Source organism: Physeter macrocephalus, chromosome 9 (assembly GCF_002837175.3).
Source record: "Physeter macrocephalus isolate SW-GA chromosome 9, ASM283717v5, whole genome shotgun sequence".
NCBI lineage: Eukaryota > Metazoa > Chordata > Mammalia > Artiodactyla > Physeteridae > Physeter > Physeter macrocephalus.
Window position 1 is genome coordinate 42,437,732 of NC_041222.1, and position 21,497 is coordinate 42,459,228.

A 21,497-nucleotide genomic window follows, 5' to 3' on the forward strand; every position below is an offset into this window, starting at 1 on the left:
AGAGGGAATGGCCCTGAATGCTCTAGAATTGATCTCTGGATTAGATCAGAAGTCAGAGTGATGTTTCTACACTGCAGTTTTAGGTGCTTTCTCCAGAACATTTACTGAATGGCCCTCAGAATTATGCTACTGCCCTACAAAGAAAAACACAGTAAGAAATGGACCTCCAAAATCCTCCTTGCAAGTAAGTGGTCATGATTGCATGAGGCAAAATGAGATCCCATAGAATAAAAAGAATGGGGGAGGCGAGAGAATTCTGGGACAACTCCCCCCCTTCCTCCATGTAGAGTGAACACTATGCTCACTCATGTTTCTCCTTTCCTATTCTGATATTCTTCCCTCTTTCCTCATTTGCCTAGCACCATTTTTTCTTCCTTATACTCCACATATATTGTAGGCAGCCTTAAATCCTCCCTAGGACAAAGCTGAAAATGAACTAAAGAGGCGTGGGGCAGACACTGGTGGTCCACTGGGCACAACTGGGACATTCTAGGGAAGAGGTCCTTCCTTCCTGCCTGCACCACCTAACGCATCACAAAAAAGTGCTGGAGCCAGATGACAGCCCAGCTCCTGATCAAAAGCCTCCTCTCCTCCCTTCCTTGAGTTTGCAAAAGGGCTCATTCCTGTATTTAAAGAACACAAGCAAACTAAGCCATCATATATTTAACCTGTTTTTTTTCCATCCACAAAAGGTGGCTTTTATTTATGAAATATGCAGATCTGAGTCAGTGCCTTGAAGCCTGCTCAATTCAAGGTACTGCACTGAATGGTATATAAATTACAGCACCAAATTGACAGATACAACCAAGGATAAATTTATAATGTAATTCAGTTATGAGTAAAGCTGAATTACCAACTCTGCTAAACACACACTTATCATCTTTGTGTGAATTCATATTACAAAAAGCCCTTAATGGAACCAAGACTCTTCTCCTTTCCTAAATTCAGGGTATTTTTGATTCACACAAACCTAAATTCCTAGGCTGTTTTTTTAAAATTCTAAACATATTTTAGCCTTTAAGAGTGAATGCAGGAGTATAAACTGATGCAACTTTTCTAGGAAGCAATTTGGCAGTAAACATTAGCATCTTAAAAATGTTCCTCTGCTTTCACTCAGTAATTCCATTTCTGAGTACCTACCTACAGAAGAGGACTGGAATGCTGATCATTGATATACAAAAGTGGATTATATATAAAAAGGTGCATCTCATGTAAAAAGAAGCAAAAAATAGGAAATAATCCAAACGGCCAACACTAGCAGAACTATCTACTTATGCAGCAGCGGTCACGGCATATATTATTATTCTGCAGTTATTAGCAATGATGTTGCGTGAGTTTTACCTACCTGAAACGCTCAGACAGAAAAAGTAGGAAAGAGAACTGCACAGTGTACACCCAGCTATTACACACATGGACATCCACACATATATAATTGGAGGAAATGCACCAAAATTATCTGAGGGATGGGGCTATAAGTAATTTTTATTTTCTTTTTCATATGTCTCTATTTTCCAACGTTCAGCAATGAGCATGTCCTCACTTTTATGATCAGTAATTGAAATAAAAGCTGCACTTCAAAGTAGGAAGTAGTGTAGAAATCCACCACAAAGCACCTTGATTACAATGTCCTCCTTTTTATTAAATTATAAAACTGACTGCAGTCAATACACACACTTTTGGGAATGTGTTTTTCTCAAGTATCTGCTTTCGTGGAACACATGGTTTTAAACAGACAGACAAAATACTTCTATACCAACTTCTTGGTCTTCAAGCGATTTAGCACTGGTAGCCAAACTACCAAGTATAGCTATTATATATACAGTCAGAATTTATGGAAAATATTACAAAGACAAATGTCTTGAAAAGATGACACAGTGCGGAGAAAACCATAGCTCTTAAACTGGTATAAAAATTTAGTCAAAATGTTTTAGTCCATTATGGCTTTGCATAAAGCTTCAAAAGAAGAAAATTTAAGACACTTCTCTCATCAAAGGCACTTACATAGTTGTAATAAAATTTTGAATTCAGTTTGAGTCAGACAGTATTTTTATTTATTTTTTTCGCATTCTGTCTCTCATTGAAACGGTCCTGGAAGGCAGCTATTAATGAGGAAAAATAGTTATCATTTCTTAATATATATGTTAAAAATACGCAAACAGAATTAATACAGATTTTGGTCCACTGAAGCATGTAACAGTATCAGACGGTAGTGTTTCTCTAAATTCTGAGCCAAAAGCCATAAGCTCCCCAGACTCAGTCCCCTGGGCTCCCCAGGAAGCGACCCTACATCTCCACAGTGCATCAAAACTGCAAAGAACCATCCTCCCACGGTTGGTGGTAGTGCTGCTCTGAGGGGGCGGCGGCGGGGCACACAAGAGTCAATCTTCAGGCATCTATAATTCCGTGTCCCGGTATCGGGAATGCTGGCCGTAATAACTGCGTTTTGAGTGTTCTGACAGCTGCTGCCGGTATTCTTCCTCCTCGGCGTCACTGCCATAACTTCCTCTGGGATCCTGATAAAGTCTGGCAGGACCCTTCTGTGGCTCGGGGGGCCTGGAACTAACAAAATGAGAGGGTTACGTGAAGCCGAAAGCTCGGGCCTCCCCGCCCGTGATGCGTGCAGCGGTCAGCTGCTCAGGATGGCTGGCTCACCTGAGTCACACTGTGCTGACAAGCCAGGGCACTCCTGGCCCGGCTCCAGGTTCCCAGAGTGGTAGGAGTGAGGACGGGAAAAACAGGTCAAGGCCAATGCCCACTTGAGCAGCGAGTGGGGAAGCCGGCCACATGCTCCTTGACCCAAGAACTCTCCAGCCGGACGTGGGCGCCTTCCTAAGCTCACTGGCTAAAAGCTCACAAGCAGAGCAAGTTCTTTGCCAGTTTCAGTCAATTATACCAAATCCCCTCTGTTGCCAGGGGCCACCTGGTAGGCTGTGCCACAGTTCAACTGGTAAAGAAGAAATCTGCCTGTAGTTTTCTGTTGCGTTAAAACTAGACTCTAGTTTCCAGTCAGAATGGCTGCAAGAAAATGTGATTTTTTTCTTTTGTTTCCTATTCTCAGAAGCAGGAAATGATCCAGCGTAAAACCTCAACAGGAAGACACTGTGATAATTACTAGTGCTTATGCAGCACTTTAAACATAAAGCATCTTACCAACACCGGTCGATTGATGTCACCTTCCCTTCAGACCACAGCTCAGAACAAGTGGCCTGACTTTGCTAGGTGACGCAAAGGAATTAAGGAGCCTGGCTAAGAACTAGAAAATATTAGCAATGAAACAATTGGCATCTAAGCCCCAGGAATTTTGCTCATGTGCTATCCTAACATAATTTAACACATCTGTGCTCCAATGGGTCTAATGGGACTGGCTTGGAATGTCAATGATTACACTGTGTCAGTTTTAGCACACAGTCAACATTACCATAAAATTTTGACTCTATGATCCTTACAATTAAATTTGACTGAATAAGCAAACAGTTGACCAGGGGGGGAAAAAAAAACACCTTCCTGTTACTTCGAAATGTAGGTGAAAAAAATTCTTTCTTAGGCATCCAAGTCCTAGACAAGCCCCTTTTTTAGACCTATACCTTCCGAGCAGCTCTTACCTTGTGTACTGGGGTGGGCTGGGCTCCGGCTTGTGTGTTTTGATTGGAACTGCATAAATATCAGGATGCTTCTGAGCAATTTCAATCTGTGGTGATTAAGAAAAAAAAGAGGGAAGGGATGAATGACTAGACAGTCAGCTTGCTCATTTCCTGCTGGTTCCATTTTCCAATTCCATTTCAAGGAGAAGAGGAAAAACAGAAGCATATCTCTAGTTTCTAGGGTTGTATGTGATGCCTAGTGGTATACGTCAAATAGGAAAAATGTTTAAAACTAATGAAATTCTGCCACATGCTACGATATGGTTGAACCTTCAGGACACTATGCTATGTGAAATAAGGCAGTCACATAAAGACAAATACTGTATGATTCCACTTATATGAGGCTCCTAAGCTGTCAAATTCATGGAGACAGACAGTAGAATGGTGGTTAAGGGACTGAGGAAGGAGGTGATGGGGGTCATTAATATTGACATATACAGAGCTTCAGCTGGGGAGGATGACGAAGTTCTGGAGACGGATGGTGGAGGTAGTTCACAGCAAAGTGAATATACTGAATGCCCCTGAACACTTACAGATGGTTAAAATGCTAAGTTTTATGTATACTTTACCACCAAAAAAAAAAAAAGAAAAAAGAGGCCTCTTGCCTTCTGAGATGGCCCACACTCTGTCTGTGGAGTGTGTTTCTCCCAGGGCCAGTCTTGCCTGTTGAGACGAACAGCGTCCCGTCTATGGAATGTGTACCTCTAAATAAATCCACTTCTTATCTATCACTTTATCTCTCACTGAATTCTTTCTGAGATGAGACATAAAGAACCTGAGCTTCGCTCGGTGCTCTGTGACCACCTCGAGGGGTGGGTTAGGGAGGGTGGGAGGGAGATGCGAGAGGGAGGAGATACGGGGATATATGTATATGTATAGCTGATTCACTCTGTTATACAGCAGAAACTAACACACCATTGTAAAGCAATTATACGCCAATAAAGATGTTAAAAAAAAAAAAAGTGAGCTTCAGTAAGTCTTGACTCCAGGAGCTAAGGCCCCCAGCCAGGTGGAGGATGGAATGATGATGTTGACCCTCCTGACTTCAATCAGCTAAAGCTTGGACGCTGTCAAGCTCTGCTCCAATTCTATACTGAATTCTCTGCTCAAGCCCCGTGATGAATATGCACGTACCCTTAGTTTAAAGCCTCCCCAGTTTTGCTGTTCGGGAGATGCTACTTTGGGAAAAGATCCTCAGTGTTCTCCTTACTTACAGTGAGTAATAAATCCTTCCTTCTCCCGCCCCTGCCACCAAAAAAAACAAAAAAGAAAACCAGAAAAAGGCTCAGAAGCACTGCCATTGTTGTGACAAACTTAAATGAAAAAAACTCCCATAACCACTGGGCAGAATATGCTTAACTTCTTCTCTGGCTTCTGAAAGGCTTTTGTGCACATGGCACAAAAATTCAAACAGTATCAAAAAGGACCATCTACGGGCCTTTCAATTTTAGCACCCAAGGTGTGCACAGTTTCTATGGCAAATCTGGGAGCAAATTAAAACTCAGTTATCAACTGTTTTAACAAAAAACAATTTCAAAGAGGCCACTGATTCTCTTGTCACACTTCCCCATCCGAGAACCTGATAAAAAGCTCTGAAGTTTGAAGGGCAGAATCCTATTCGCCTACCATGTTAGGTTTCCTTGACTGGAAGAAAAAGGGATGCACTGATAGGTGGCCATCTGGAAATGACACACATACAGGATGTGCCTTTGTATCACGCGTGTGAACATCCTTTCATGTTTGTGGCAGGGGCAAAAGGACTGCAAATAATTATACTGCAATGAAACTTCTTTAAAATTCTTACTGATGACATGCTAAGATGCCCTAGTGGTTGAAAAAGAATTACCCTTGCATTCTGCGCTTCTTGGAGCTCTTGCATTCTCTGTAATCTTGCCTTGTGATCCATCTTCTCAAATATTTTTACTTTGCCCAGGACAGACTTGGGGGCGCTGTCCTGCTCCTCACTGTCTTCTCCCACCTCCTCACTCTCTGAGGGAGGGACGGGAGTGGACGGCTTCAGTATAGGCCGTCCAAAGGTGGGTTTTGCTGCAATAGGAGGTGGACATCCTTTGGTAGATGTCCCGGGAATTTCATTACCGGCAACAGCTGAGGGGTTTGACTTGTATTCATAGGATCTAGAGAAGTCAAAGGATTCTTCTTTGTTTGGGGTTTTGGCCTGCAGAGAGCAATGACATAGTTTTAACCATGAGCTTTCGGTTTATTTTCAAATCTCTATTAGTGATTTAATACACTCCATTTCCTGATCAGTTTCCAAAGGTGGTCAACAAATTCCATTCCGACAAGGAATCAAATACGGCAAGGCACGCGGCCACTGATCTGGCATCCGGAGCCCTACCTCACTCCCTAGAGAAGAGAATTAAGTGCTCAGGAAAGGAAGAGGGTGCTGGGGACATGCTAGGAGGCCCGCAAGTGCTAGAGGTGGATCAGACCTCACTTTGTACTAGAGAAGACCAGAATTTTGGAGAAGACCTTAGAACAAGTCAGGCTTCAGGATGGAATAGTGGCTGCTGAGTTCACACCACACTGAGGGTGCGTGCCCTGGCCTGGAGGTCCAGCCAGAGGTGCAGGAGACTGGGGTGGGGGGCGGGGAGGGAGCATATCACGCTGATGGCCACTTTTTCTTCATACTTCCATCCTAGGCCTGCTTGTCAATTTTCAATGATCTATTTTAGGAGGTCACCAATTACTTCTGAAAGCTCAATCAATGATTACTTTCTTCTTACCTAAAGTATTGAGTTAGAGAGAGAAATTCTATTGGGTTATAAGGAAAAGCTTATATAGTGTCATAGCTTTGATTCAGAGAGGGGTAAAGCATCGTATGACATACGCCCATGTGTCCTCACATTAATTCTGTTCTGGACAATGGTTTATTTAAAAAATAAATTAAATGGTCCTCATAATGAGACGCATTGTCAACAATGGTGGTGATTGTTTTCTTTAGCAAGTGACCAGGAAGGATTTTTCAGGTGCATCTAAATCAGATTGTGGGCAGAAAAATTTAATTGGACAGAAGAAGAAAAACAGATTCTAAGACAGGTGATTCTGGGCATGCAGTATTTATCAAACTTTTATTCTTTCTACATAAATAAACAAACAAATAAAACAAAAGGAAACAAACACTAATAGCCCTAAAATTATACGTTCTTCTAAAACTGCCTTTCCATTCTTTTTCACCTTTTCCTAATTTTTGGTTTCACCCAAAAGGCCAAAAGATAGGCTCTAGTAGAGAACCTGGTGAGTCAAAAACATAATCCAATGCCACATTATTGTGCGTGCTCCTCCCTGGCTATGTGAGGAGCTCCAGGGGCATGTGCTTCCTTCTCCTTCCCATCCTGGGCTTCCCAGCCACGTACCTTGGGCGGCTCTGGCTTGAATGCCGGGGGCGGGCTATTGTCCCTAAGTTGATCTCTGCTAGCAGCCCTCCTCATCTGAGCTCCTGGCTCTGGGCTAGGTTTCCTTATGCTCTACAAGACATAAAGGTTCGTTCATAACAAGAACATCCCAGCAGAAAGAAGAGAGCACTGGTCTGCTTTGCTGGAGTTCTTCGAACTTGTGGGAATTCAGACGTTAAGGTTCATAACTTGCATAAGTTGAGCTACTGACCCAGTGCTTCTTTACTGAAAAGGCAGATACCAGGCATATTCTCCCATTAGCAAGTGCTTAAGATACATTTTTCCAAAACTAGCTGCATCTCTCCCTTTAAAGTACGAAAACCAAAGGTCTTCCTAAAGTCTAAAATCTCTTTTGTCACTAACAGCTCTTAACATTTTAAAGCATTAGCTCAGCTGTATCTGCAGACACTCATGAGTTAATTTATTCTTTATAACTTGTCCAGCAGTATATACTAATTTGTCATGGTGAGTTGTTCCTCCTTTCAACTTGTATTTTTGGTACTTATACTTCGTAAAGAATAAAATCATTCATTGAAATGAGCTAAACTGCTAAAGAGAAGTCCACAGTAATAATTATCCAAATATATGGAGAGTCTTGTCTACAAAGGTAATTATCCCAATGTTCTCTGAGGTGTAACTAATAATCACTCTGGTCCTTAGTGCTGGCAATGTGATTCCTAGGATCACAGAAGCTGTCTATTCGCTGGTCAGTGGATGCATAGTACATGAGATCAGACATAATTAATCAGCGCACTCAATTAAAAAATTGAGATACAAGAGAGAAGGAAACTGATGGGGAAACAGGAGTTTTTGCAAGATTAGAAAGGTTAAAGGTAGGGTGGAGAAGAAAAAGCACGGATACCTAAGAGTACAGAGAGAGATCTAATCAAAGGTTACAAGTAAATATAACAATACTGTATTTAAAAATAATGTCCCACTTGTAATTTGGACAGCTGGCCCGATATCATGACGTCACGCCCGACAGCATCTGTGTGATGAGTGCTGATCACTCAACCTCTCCCAGCGCTTAGCTCCTGTCCCACTCCCCCATGGACCACATCCACAATCATACAGGCACTGGCTTGGAATGAGAGGCTCCCTAGACATCATCCGCTCCAACCCTTGGGAATACCTGCCACAGCACCCTGCATAAACATCTGGCCAGAGGAATTCAAGTGAAACGCCAGAACCTCCTTTTCCTGCCCAGGGCCGGGAAGCCCATGGCCTCCTCGCCTCACCTCCTCGTGCTGCACCGGCTCCGAGGAGCGGGTGATGGAAGACACCAGCAGCTCCTCAGCTGGCTCATCCAGCTCATTGTCAGTGTAGGCACCTCCTTCGCCGTCGGTGTCTTCAAAGTCACTGATGAGGCGGCTGTCGCAACTCAGATAGTCCGCGCCCATGGCGGTTAAGTAGGACATGCGGTCTTCGGGGTCATCATCCATCCCTTCCATCTAGAGGAATTTGTTTTGAAGGGTCAGTGGAATCTGATATGGCTCCTGGGAGTGAGGACTCAAGAAAACTCCCAAGGGCACAGCCAAGTGACTGAAATCTTGACTTGTTCTAGAAAGGGAAGTCACCTTTATCTTCCTGGAATCACTTGGCTTTAAATTACTATGTTAATTTTTGTGCAGAGACTCAGATTAGAAACCCTCTGCCCTATCTCTCCTTGCCACCATCCATCCTATATACCACTACTGAGCCAGGCTTCCTCAGACTGTTGCACTTTTCTTCCAGAATTTGGCTCTCCTCCAGCTGTCTCTGTTGTATTTGTCTCCTAGCAATCGTGCCCTCTGCCTTGAGCTGCACATCTCTCCGCTCATCCATGAGATTCTCAAATCCTTGAGGGCACAAGCTATGTCCTGTTCAACTTGTTCTCACCACAGAGGCTAGCACAAAGCCAGAGTGGGTATAAGCACTCAGTAGATGCTACTAGATACTCTGACTAAACATGCAGTTCCTAAAGGGCAAGACTAGGCTCAACCAACTAATTGGTAATGGAGGCACTTCCGCAACAAAAATCGTACCTCTAACGTCTCACAGACTACCTCAATTCAGCTGGACCACAGAATACCAGCACCAAAGGCTCCTAGAACCACAGGGAATTCTATAGTTTCTTTGCTCCCTCCCTGAAGTAGGGCTGCATGTAAACTGCCTCCACAGATGAGACGCGAGCCAAGGTTAGGCGCCTATACGAGTACCCAATGCTCTCTCATCATCTACTCAAATCCCTAGGACACATTCTCTGCCAAACTTCTTTCTAAGCCAATGATTCAAACTCCATTAGCTTTTCTTCTTTCTATTAATTTTTAACCATGTTCTCCACATAGCTCAACCTCACCTCTCCACTCTGGGTTTCCCAAGTCCTTCGTAATAAGCTGTGGAGCTCAACACAAGGTCTTGTAAGCTCTGATTAGTGTGCTTGGAACAAAACACTAGTTACTACATTAAAAGCAAAAGGGAAGTGAATGTAGGGTTGCATATATCCCATTCTGCTCTTCTTGTAAAAGTCCCTTCATTTTATTACTTTTTCAGAGAATTTATAAATTTTCAAACTACTTATGCACATGTTGGGATCACTTGAAATGGGCATGGTTTTACTACATTCACTACCCTCTGGAGAAAAAACTCAGAACATGGACTCTCACCTCACAGCAGAGTATCTGTGCCACATACCTTTCCTTCGGAGACCCAAACTGCTTCTCCTTGCTGATGCTGAATCATGTCCTTCAAGCTGCCAAACCAGCTATCGTTGGCCGAATTTAGGTTGATTGTAGCTATAGAAATGCAAACCAAAAGGTGTGCCTCAATTTCCAGAGAAATTTTTATTAGAAACCCCACTGGACATAATTTATCCTAACTTTCATATTTAAGTTAAAACTTTGGCAGATGAAAGAGAAAGTGTTTACAAATATTTGAACACTAAATCCCTTTAGTCGAATGTAATTAAAACTATTACCATCTTGGGGCTTCCCTGGTGGCTCAGTAGTTAAGAATCCTCCTGCCAATGCAGGGGGACACGGGTCTGAGCCCTGGTCCACGAAGATCCCACATGCCGCGGAGCAGCTAAGCCCTTGCACCACAACTACTGAGCCTGCGCTCTAGAGCCTGAGAGCCACAACTGCTGAGCCCGCGCACCTAGAGCCCGTGCTCTGTAACAAGAGAAGCCACCGCAATGAGAAGCCCGCGTACCGCAACGAAGAGCAGCCGCCGTGCGCCGCAACTAGAGAAAGCCCGTGCACAGCAACAAAGACACAACACAGCCAAAAATAAAAATAAATAAACAAATTTATATTTTAAAAAAACCCTATTACCATCTGGCTGTTGGAGTTTACATTACAGGTGGATGTTATAAAGCTAAAAATGGATTAATTTCTTTAAAGAATGTCTATTTTTCAGAAAAGCTACCTTTAAAAAATTTGTTGTTTTTATTTTGGCCGTGCCATACGGCTTGTGGGATCTCAGTTCCCCAGTCAGGGACTGAAGCCAGGCCACGGCAGTGAAAGCACCAAATACTAACCACTAGACTACCAGGAAACTCCCAAATATGTTTTTAAACAGTGTGTTTTCAGGGGCAAAGATAACACATCTGAACCAAATATAAATGTGCTGTATTTTAAAGATCAATACATAGACAGGAACATTATAAGTGAGAAAAGCATATACCCAGGTACATGTTATCTCCAACAAAAAACTAAAGATAACACTTAAATGAATATCATTTTGATAGGATTAAACATTTTAGAATGTAGACATAGATTAACCAAACTGTACAGGTGTGTATTTATGGAACATACATTTTCTATTCAGAACAAAGTATATCTTATGTAATGGCACTTACTATGATTGACCAAGCAGTTTTCCAAATACCTTACATGGATTAGCTCATTTCATGCTTAAACAAACCTCACAAGGTGGGTATTGCTATTATCCCTGTTTTACAGGTGAGAAACTGAAGCACAGTAGTGAAAGTAACTAGCCCAAGGCCTCGCACCAAGCCCGCGGAAAAGCCTGGATGCAAACTCAGAAGTTTGCTTTTAGAGTCTCTGGTCTTAGCCACGGCATGACAAACATGAATTTAGAGCACCGGTATAAAATACCAACCAAGTAAAACACATGTGATCGTTCTTCAGCAATATGTATTTATGGACCTAATGGGGATAAACCAAATAATCAAAACTGGGCCTAAAATGAACAAACTGAAGGTAAATTAGGATTTTTAAAAACTATATCACCATGGCCTATTATTAAGGGGTATTGCATTATGTGGCACCCAAAAGAAAATTGGAACTTGTTGATAAAAGTTGTTCGGCAGCCTGTCCCAGCTATCCTGAAGTCTGCATAATTCTTTGTAAAGAGCCAAAAAGAACCAGTAAGCAAATTTCGTAAGCAATTATGCTTCAGGTTTTCTTCGTAGTAACGTATAGTATTCTTTCATTTAAAGAGTCCTAACACTGACCTTGGAAAATCCTGAATGAGCTTACAGTTTCCTTGGTTATTAATTATTTACAGCATTAGAATAAACTGATACCTTGGACAACTCAAGGAAAATTAACCTTGATTCCTTGGACTTTTGTATCCTTATCATGGTATTTTTAAAAAGATTATTGTCCTCTTGGTAACAGAAATGAGATCGGGCACCCTATAGACAAAATGAGTGATTTGCACTAAGTGTATACAGAACATTCAGCTGCCTTTTAAAGCTTTATGTTGGAGCTGTCTGAGATGAGTACAGTTTGTATTTATCATGAGGAAAACCTAAAGTTAAAAGGGGCATTTGTGACATGCAGAAAATACGTTCATGCCCCCCGATAAAATGAAAAAACTCAGAAACCCCTTATTGAACCCACATTGAGTCAAGTATATGAAAAAAAAAAAAAAAGAGCTTTACAGTAACTAATTTCCTAAGCCCCATAAAAATGTAATTTCCAACTAAGTTGGTAACATCCAACTCATGCACTTGACCTCTCTTTAACAGGTGGGTGCACAGCTATGATGCTTCCCTTCACTTGAAATCAAGTCCCTTTAGTTTACTAGTGGCTTCTGCTCCTTAACTTTTTCAGATTCTTTGACTACAAGCAACACTGGTTAATTCCTGTTGTTCCCAACCTCTGGACTAGACCCATGTTCCCTTGGATAGAACGCCAGAAAGTGAAATATTGAAAGGAGCTTCACTCAGCCTCCATCTCGGCCGGGAGTCCTGGGATTCTACGGGCATCCCTTCCCAGCCCCCGCACAAGTGCGCTCGATGCTCCTTTTCCTTTTCTACCCAAGGAGGTTGGGGAGCACCGAGCGCAACAGCAAAAGGTGACATGTGAGGCTGGAGGGGTGGGGAGAAATCGGGAGTGACTGTAATGGGTGATGGAAAAGTTCTAAAATGGATGGTGCTGAGGGCTATACATCTCTGAATATACTAAAAACTACTAAACTGTACAGTTTAAGTGGGCGAATTGTAGTGTATATAAATTAAATTTCAGGAAAGCTATTCATGTGGCAGGGACCCTCTCTAAATGGACAGGCGTCAACTGAAGTGCCTGGCCAGGGAGTGTGGCAACTTCCATCTGCTTCCTGTGGCCCTCAGAGTCCCTACATGTCCTTGGGAAACCAAGAACTGCCTCCTGCGGTTTGGGTACTTTTGACTAGTACATGATTCACTCCTCTCCCTAGGCTTTCTCAAACACTATATTATGGCATAGAAAATTTCTTTTACAATATGTAACACTTAAAGATTTTTAAAAAGCGTAAAATAGTATCACTAATAAATAGCATTTGTTTAGCATTTCCAAATTCTCAGGACTGAATTATACAAATTTCACATTAATGAAATCTGAGAAAACTGATAAAAGTGCTATCCTTTGGTACTTTAAAAATCCCACAATTTCATACAAAGGGTGGTCCTGTGTGGGTCTCTAAGTCCACAATTCCATTTCCGTGGTATTTAAACCATGGACTGAGTGCTTCAGGAATTCCAAGAAAGCATGTAACTTAAACTTCAGGTTTTAAAAAATAATTTTTGCAACATGTGCATGCAAATGTATTCTAAAATAAAATTTTTTTTAATGAGGGGGGAGGGCTGGGCAGCCTAATATTTTAATTTACATTGACAAGTTAATTTGCTTTTGGGCAAATCTCAGAATGAAGTTTCCCTGGTCTTCTCCACTTAATTAAGAAGTATCTTGAGCTTGCAAGAAGAGCTATTTTATTTTAATTTTTTTAGTTTTTATTTTTTAGATAAAAGGCATTTATTATATTGTAAAAATAGTAATGGACATATGTAAAAAAACAAAAGACCAAATAATTTATAAAATAAATTATACCTTTCAAAAATGACCAAGACATAACAGTAAGTATAACAGTACAAAAAAGGTAAATCAACAAGCACTAGCAATGTTAGCTTTTCCTGTAACCACTCACTAGTATTATCATACTAAGCCCTGATTTGTCCTATATCTGAAATACTAACAATTTACCAACACACTAACAGGTTACATATCTTCAGTTCTTCCACTCAATCACGTTTACTACACAGTAACTTCAAGGGGAGCCATTTTCATACCGTCATAATTAAATAATCACCGGCGGCAAACAAGATTTTCTTGTTACTGTGCAACAAGGAAAAAAGAAGGATATTGAGCCTGGTGAGACCACCTGCAACATAAGCCTTGATTCTGAATTACTGTTCATCATAGTAGCTCTATTTTTCCCAATTATTAATTCATTAAAATGACATAAATTTAAAATAATAAAAAAAACCTTGGATTTTGGCCATGGTGCACACAATCAAATCACAGCCTGGCCAGGCTGAGTGAGACACGAGGCATAGAAAGCGCTCAGTGGGGCCATTCACACAGCTCTTAAGAGTTAAACTTAGGGGGCTTCCCTGGTGGCGCAGTGGTTGCGCGTCCGCCTGCCGATGCAGGGGAACCGGGTTCGCGCCCTGGTCTGGGAGGATCCCGCGTGCCGCGGAGCGGCTGGGCCCGTGGGCCATGGCCGCTGGGCCTGCGCGTCCGGAGCCTGTGCTCCGCAACGGGAGAGGCCGCAGCAGAGGGAGGCCCGCATACCACACACACACACAAAAAGAGAGTTAAACTTAGAAGTCTGGAAGATTGCTGCGAAAGGCCATCTCATTGACAACTGGGGCCTTTTGATAAGTTACCTGGCACCCTGCTCCATCCATCCTGATGACCAAATAATTCCATACTGAAGGCTGGCAACCTATGCTGACAGTGGATCACCTCAAAGTTCTAGATGAAATTGGACACTCACAGTGTCACAGCCTCCAACTTTAGTTATCCCGAAACCTTCAACTTCCTGATTAGCTTAGTCGCAATCATATGGACCTCAGTTCAATGGGAAAATTATCTATTAAATAGAGGAACAGCACTATATGACCCCTTTCAGCAATAGGATAATACGTCTGTGCTGTAAAGTATATAGAATATTGGACCCACAGTCAGAGACACTACAGTGTTAGTCTGGGCTTAGCCATACACTAATGTGTGACTGACCTTGTGGAAATCACCTGGCCTTTCCTATGGCCTAATAAGACAGTGCACATGAAAGTCTGTACCACTGTTAGCCATTGCTATAATAAAAATAGTAATGATGATAATAATAATTATAGCAGTAGTAGTAAAAACAACAGAGGAAAGATTATATATGAACATACCAAAAGCACAAGTTCTTAAGATGCTACAGTCACAAAAACCCAGTTTATGACACACCATTCCCTTCTTTGCATTTGGCTAGATTACCTACCTCTTAGAGCACTTCACCATAGTGGTAAGTAGTGCACCTCACTCTTTAACAAGAAAAGCCAGTAAGAGTAAAATAGGGTCTAATGTGGACATTCATCATTCATTCACCCCCTCCCCTTCCCTTCCCAGTGTCAGATAAGCTAAAAATGACACAGGTTGGTGATGACTGGCACTGAACTCAAAAAAGCTATCATTATCCTAAGGATACTAATTACATCCACACAGTCTCCTCATGTTGCTCCTACAAAACTGCATGACCAAAAACTTCATACCACCCTGTTAGACCCTTAATTATACCACATTCACAGAACTAGTCATTTTCATAGATAGTGCATATATTCAGTTACGGAAACAGGTCACATTCTTAAATCATTTTACTTTCATGAATAACAGTAGCAGTAGGCAGTAGGTCTTCATTTCAGGAACTTTAAAAAATATTCTATGGGACTTCCCTGGTGGCACAGTGGATAAGACTCCACACTCCCAATGCAGGGGGTCCGGTTTTGATCCCTGGTCAGGGACCTAGATCCCACATGCATGCCACAACTAAGGAGCCCATGGGCTACAACTAAGGAGTCCACCTGCTGCAACCAAAGAGCCCATGTACCGCAACTAAGGAGGCTTGGAGCTGCAACTAAGGAGCCCATGAGCCTCAACTAAGACCCAGTGCAACCAAATAAATATTTTTAAAAATTCTATTATGGAAAATTGTACACATACACAAAAGTGGAGAGAACAGTTTAACAAACTCCCATGTACACATCACCCAACAACTATCAACTCTTGGCCAGTCTGGCCTATAGCCCCACTTAAGATTATTTAAGCAAATCCCAGACATGATATTAGGTCATACATAAATATTTTATTTAGCATATATGCCTAAAAAATAAGAACTCTTAAAAAAAACCATAATCACAGTGTCATTTTCACCTTAAAAATAGGAGTAATAAATCCTTAATATCATCTAATATCCAGAGTGTTCAAGTTTCTATTTCAAGGACATTTTAAAATAATGAAACCACGTTCTGATCACCTTGTAAGTCAGCGCATGCATGGATGGTAAGCAGAGAACAATGACACAATTCATAACAGATATGGGTACTTGGTGCTACACCAGGCTTAATCACTAGCTTTGTAGTCGCACCCCAAAATTTGAGCCTCATCAAAATGACCAGGTATTGTGTATTATGGATCTTTATGATCATTTTCAAACAGTCAAAATTACAAGGCTAAATGTACAAACGCCATGAGTCTAGTATACTCACTTTATAGGATTAGTGACTTTTCAAGGAGTCATGAATAGAATTTCAGATTACTATTCTCCATTCTGATTATTTTCCTATTCCTTCCATTCTACAATTCTCTATTTCTCACTTTTGAGCAAAGAGACTACATTCTGCATTTCACTTACCTGTGAAAAGATGTGCACAAGTTTTTTTAAGCTTGTTGGCTTGGTCGAATAACTTCCGAGAACTTTTGTTGGATGATGGATTCAACCTCTGTCTCATGGCTTTGACACCGTGTCTAGAGTCTGGGTTGAAAAAAATCACAATTGGGAACCACTGAGTATAATTCAACAGGTCCACGGCTTTAGGAGTCACATCCAGGAGTGCATGCTTTTCCTGTTAGAAATGGGAAAAAGTTACATAAATGGGTATGTGAATGGATATGTAAAGCCACATAGCATCAAAGAGTTTGTATTGATAAGTAAAGGCTACATCAGATAAAATGTACCAATTTAAATCAAAATGCAGAAAATGTTTCCCTCCACTATTACCAATTTATGAGAACTTCTGAGAAAATGAATTAACAGGTTATTTGGTGTAATGCTTAGAACTCAGAGAGAACCAACATATCAGTGCCACAGAACGTCAGCTGGTTTCCACACACTGAAATAGCTTATGTTTACATTCAGCTTTTATCATTAACAGTTAATAATTATTAAAAATATAGATTCTATTCTTGAAAAGACCGCAGCAATCCATGACCCAATTCCTTCTCACAGCATAGCCTTCTGGTGAATTTCCTCACCTGTTCAATAATTTGCCTCACGGTATTTAACCGCACCACCCCGGTGGATTTCTCAGATCCCGCGTCTCTTGGTTCTGTTTCTGCAAAAGCCAAAAAAAAAAAGGGGGAGAGACTGAATAAAATTTTAGAAACCAGTGACAACCAAGTACACCAACCTAGCATCAGCAAGGACAGGACAGCTGACATTCGCTGTCTCCTAATGAGAGGCAATGGGAAGGACCCACACTACCTGTTTAACCAAAATCTAACCAGGGGAAACAGGCCAGGCCAACAGGGAACATCCTCTGAGACAAATGGCTTGCACTGTTCAAAATATCACGTTACAAACTAATTTAGAAAAAGGAGGACACCAGAAAGACATAAAAATCAAATGTACTGCATGCTCCTCGGTTGCATTCTGAATTAAATAAAAAAGAGTAGCAACAAGCTATGAAAGACATAATTGGGATAACTGAAGAAAATTTGAATAAAGGACTACATACTAAATAAAATTATTGTTTCACTGTTAAATTTCTTGGCTGTGATCATGGTATTGTGGTTGTATAGGAGGAGAATTAGGAGATTCACAGAGGTAGGAAGTGTTACAATGCCTGCAACTTAAACTTTCAAACAGTGCAGCAGAAATTATAAAAATTTGTGTGTGTGCCTGTGTGTGTGCATGTGTGTGTCTATGGGGGAAAGAGTGTAGATGGCAAAACATTACCTGTTGACAGTGACCCCAGGTAAAGGGTATGTGGGTGTTAATTATTTTTTCTGTATGTTAGGTATCTTTCAAAATAAAAATTGGTGGAGAAAAAAAATATCACTGACAGACTTACTAGCAGTTTGGAACAGGTCAGGCAACTCATTTGCCAACTTCTCCAGGGCTATATCTGCTATGGGGCCAAATAAGACCACAGGTCTCTTGAAACCAGCTGAAATGAGATAAGAAAAGCCATGAAATTAAGTATAAAATAAGCTAGAAAGATATATTGTACAACATGGGGAATATAGCCAATATCTTATAATAACTATGAATGAAGTATAACCTTTAAAAATTGTGAATCACTGTATTGTACACCTGTAACATATAATATTGTACAGCAACTATACTTCAATTAAAAAAACAAGCCATGAAGACATCTACATGTCCTTAACTGTTAAGAAGCAAAAGTATTTTATATATTGATAACACAACTAAATGAAAGAAATTGTGTGTTCTCCCACCTCCAATTCAGACTAGCTCTTTTCTCAAAAACAAAGGAGCTCCCTCTTTTATTATAGTTCACTCCTCCCACTATTACTAAAGATAAGCTTTGCTCTACAGAATATATAAAAACTTCTGAATGGTAGTATTAAAAAAAAAATAACTGAGATTGAAGAACTACGAGTTTGCACAGCTCACTTTTTTGTAAGTCTTATTTCATGTTTAAACATGATTCCAACTCTGTAAGCTGGCTTGGCCTAAGTGATACAGATAAGTTGGAATGTGACCATTAAAGTTAAAAAACAAAGGAAAACAGGCTCTGAGCCCAGTCGGATTATTTCCTGGCCCACTTGGCTTCCACACCTTCTCGAAGCAAAACCCTCTCGTAAGCCGGGAACTTGGTGCTGACTGACACAGCGGCCGTCAGGTCTTCCCGACTCTTCCGTAGGTTCTTCTTCACGCCCGATCTCTGGCCGCGCATCCTCCAGAAGTCTGCCCTGTCACCAGTGTTGTCTCTCTGGGCAGTCTGAACGCTGGCCATTTGCTCTGCTCTGAGAGAAGAAACCAGGGGAAGTAAAGCTCTAAAGCCAGGAAATGTGCAAATGTGTGGGTCACTAATCAAATCCAGTCAATGTCACTCATGGATTTAGATTAGAGGTGCAGCTTGACAATGAGCAAGTTTCACGGGGTGAGAAACACAGGGCCTTCCCCTTCTGGATGGAGGCAGAGAAAGGCTAGGTGCACATAAAATCCAGCAGAAATAGATCAGTAATAAACATGATGACGTGGCTTGTTCTGTTTAGGCTGATATACAGACACACCCTGTCTTACTGTACTTCGCAGATATTGCATTTTTTTACAAATTAAAGATTTGTGGCAACTCTGCATCCAGCAAGTCTATCGGTACCATTTTCCCAACAGCATTTGCTCGCTTTGTGCCTCTGTGTCATAGTTTGGGAATTCTCTCAAAATGTCAAACCCTCCACCAGCAAAAACACTATGACTAACTGAAGGTTCAGATGATGGTTAGCATTTTTTGGCAATAAAGAATTTTTAATTAGGGTATGTATATATATTTTTAGACATAAAGCTACTGCACACTTAATAGACCACAGTAAAATATAAACATAACTTCTGTATGCACTGGTAAACCAAAAAATTGGCGTGACTTTGCTTCACTGCGATATTTGTTTCATTGCGGCGGTCTGGAACCAAACCCGCAGTATCTCCAAGGTCTCCTCATACACAAGAAATGGATGATGGGAGAGGTCGTGATGACAAATGATGAAGTCACATGGGGCTTCCTTTCGGGGGGAGGTGTTGTTTACTTGTGGGAGGAAGGCTTAAAGGGGTTGCACGGGAGTGTGCAGTCTCAGATACCTGCTTTTGTTGGGGATTAAGCCTTTCTCCAATTCATTTCCGATCCTCACAGCCAGCCAGTGGCCCAGTTTCCCATCATACAGCGTATCTACCACACGGAAGACCTCCCCTCTGGTGAAGGCCAGGCTCTGTGGAGTTTCTTTCTCACATTCAAAGTGGCTTCTTATAAAAAACGAATCCCCTCTGCCACAAGCCAGTATGTCTCTATACACTGAAAGACAAAAGCATCATTGCATGTGGTACTCAGCTGCTTGGCCCGAGGTCTTTTCTGCAAGAGTTATCAGCTCTCTGAACTCTGATCACCCTCTTTACTTTCTTTGCATTTAGCTAACTCAGCACACAGGCCCCACGGGAACCATAGTTCAAACAGGAAGAAGGACAAGTAACTAAGTTCATGAGTTGCTGTGATGGTTAATTTTATGCATCGACTTGACTGGGCCATGGGGTGCCCAGATATTTGGTCAAATATTATTCTAGGTGTGTCTATGAGGGTGTTTCTGGATGAGATTAACATTTAACTCGGGCAGACTGAGTAAAGCCAATTGCCCTCCCTGATTTGGGTGGGCTTCAGCCAGTCCACTGAAGGCTTGAACAGAACAAAAAGGTAAACCGTCCCCCGAGTAAGAGAAAAATGAACTCTTCTTGCTCTCAAAGTGGGACATCAGCTTTTCTCCTGCCTTCAGACTCAAACAGATACACTGGCTCTTCCTGGATCTTGAGCCAGTCCGCCTTTGGACAGCAACTACACCATTGGTTCTCCTGGTTCTCAGGCCTTTGGACTTGGACTGGAACTAAACCATTGGCTCTCTTTGGGTCTCCAGCTCACCAACTCACCCTGAAGATCTTGGAACTTGCCAGGCTCCATAATCATGTGACCCAATTCCTCACAATATCAATAAATAGCTCACTTTCTCCCTTTCTCTGTCTGCCTGTCTCTCTCTCTGTCTCTTTCTATGTATAGAAAGATACACACACACACACACACACACACACACACACACACACACACACACACACACACCCTATTGGTTCCATTTCTCTGGAGAACCCTAATACAGTTGCCAATTAACTGTATTAGTTGAAGCAGACAAGAAGATTCTATTAACCCCCATTTTACAGATGAGAACAACAAAGCTTGGAAAGGTGAAGCAACTTGTCAGACTGATACAGGTTAATATGAGAGCTGACCAGCAGGTGTGGCCCTTTCCATCTGTCATGGAAAAACTCAATAATAACTTCAGGCAGTTATTAAGGATGGATCTCTGTCCAGAAAAGCAGTTTTACTCCAAAATCACACAACTAGTGAAATTCTTTCAGTAGGTGCACAGAAAACATGTGTATAGAAAGTTAAATGGTACCCGAATTCTTTCCACATACCTATGACCTAGAGATCAGGTGTCAGGATCCACTTCGATTTTTTAATACCCAGATTTTCCTGTTGTGCTCCCAAGCTACCTCCCTCTCCTACCGCCCACTAAACTCATAACCAAACTTGCTCACCATCAGCTCGGCTCTGGGCTAAAATGGTCACCATTTCGCCTTTGGGGATTTCTAACAGGTAGAGAACGGCATCCTCCCGAACGAGCCCTCTGAAATCCTGTGTGTTCACCTGATGAGGGGCAAACAGAAAACACAAAACAAGAAGAAATAAGAAGTTGTTTTCAAAAAGGTGCCACCTGCTTTTGATCTGTTTGTTTTCATCAGGGCCTGCCCACAGCAAACCTCAGACGTAAAGAAGTCCTTAGTGCCCTACTCAGGGACTCCTAGCACCCGGCCTGGGCTGTGGGCACCACCATACCCTCCTGCCTCCCCACACTACCCACGCCTTAGGACTACGCCATTCCACCAAGGACTCATCACCGGATCAGGTTAGAATGTCTTATAGTTGTGTCCGTTTCCCTCTCTTCTTTGAATCTCCTGTAGAGGTGGCCAGGAAGGTAATGTACAATTACAAATCCAATAACTGTAATGCAATAAGGAGTGGTGGGGTCTATGGTAAATGAGCGTGCTGGCCCAGCTTAAGGCATTAATACTTTTCAAATTGATTCAAATAAAAGCCTGCAAATAAGGATTCTGACCAAATCCACCTTTC

General features: G+C 41.7%; 1 protein-coding gene across 6 annotated transcripts in view; it reads right to left on the bottom strand.

Annotated features, from left to right (window-relative positions):
- Positions 1-1,614: 1,614 nt before the first annotated feature.
- Positions 1,615-21,497, bottom strand: part of TJP2 (tight junction protein 2) — a 111,124-nt gene continuing 91,241 nt past the window's right edge. For 4 of the 6 annotated variants that reach the window (XM_028493900.1, XM_024126743.3, XM_055087147.1 and 1 more), the window contains 12 exons: positions 20,906-21,014; positions 19,406-19,616; positions 18,389-18,576; positions 17,658-17,753; positions 16,840-16,919; positions 16,220-16,430; positions 9,728-9,828; positions 8,293-8,505; positions 7,016-7,126; positions 5,488-5,817; positions 3,603-3,688; positions 1,615-2,559 (listed from right to left, as the gene is read on the bottom strand). In XM_028493900.1, the coding sequence (XP_028349701.1) occupies positions 2,394-2,559; positions 3,603-3,688; positions 5,488-5,817; positions 7,016-7,126; positions 8,293-8,505; positions 9,728-9,828; positions 16,220-16,430; positions 16,840-16,919; positions 17,658-17,753; positions 18,389-18,576; positions 19,406-19,616; positions 20,906-21,014 (1,902 nt within the window). In that variant the 3' untranslated portion in view covers positions 1,615-2,393. The remainder of the gene's footprint in view (positions 2,560-3,602; positions 3,689-5,487; positions 5,818-7,015; positions 7,127-8,292; positions 8,506-9,727; positions 9,829-16,219; positions 16,431-16,839; positions 16,920-17,657; positions 17,754-18,388; positions 18,577-19,405; positions 19,617-20,905; positions 21,015-21,497) is intronic. The other 2 variants (XM_024126746.2, XM_024126745.3) reach the window with 1 other exon arrangement.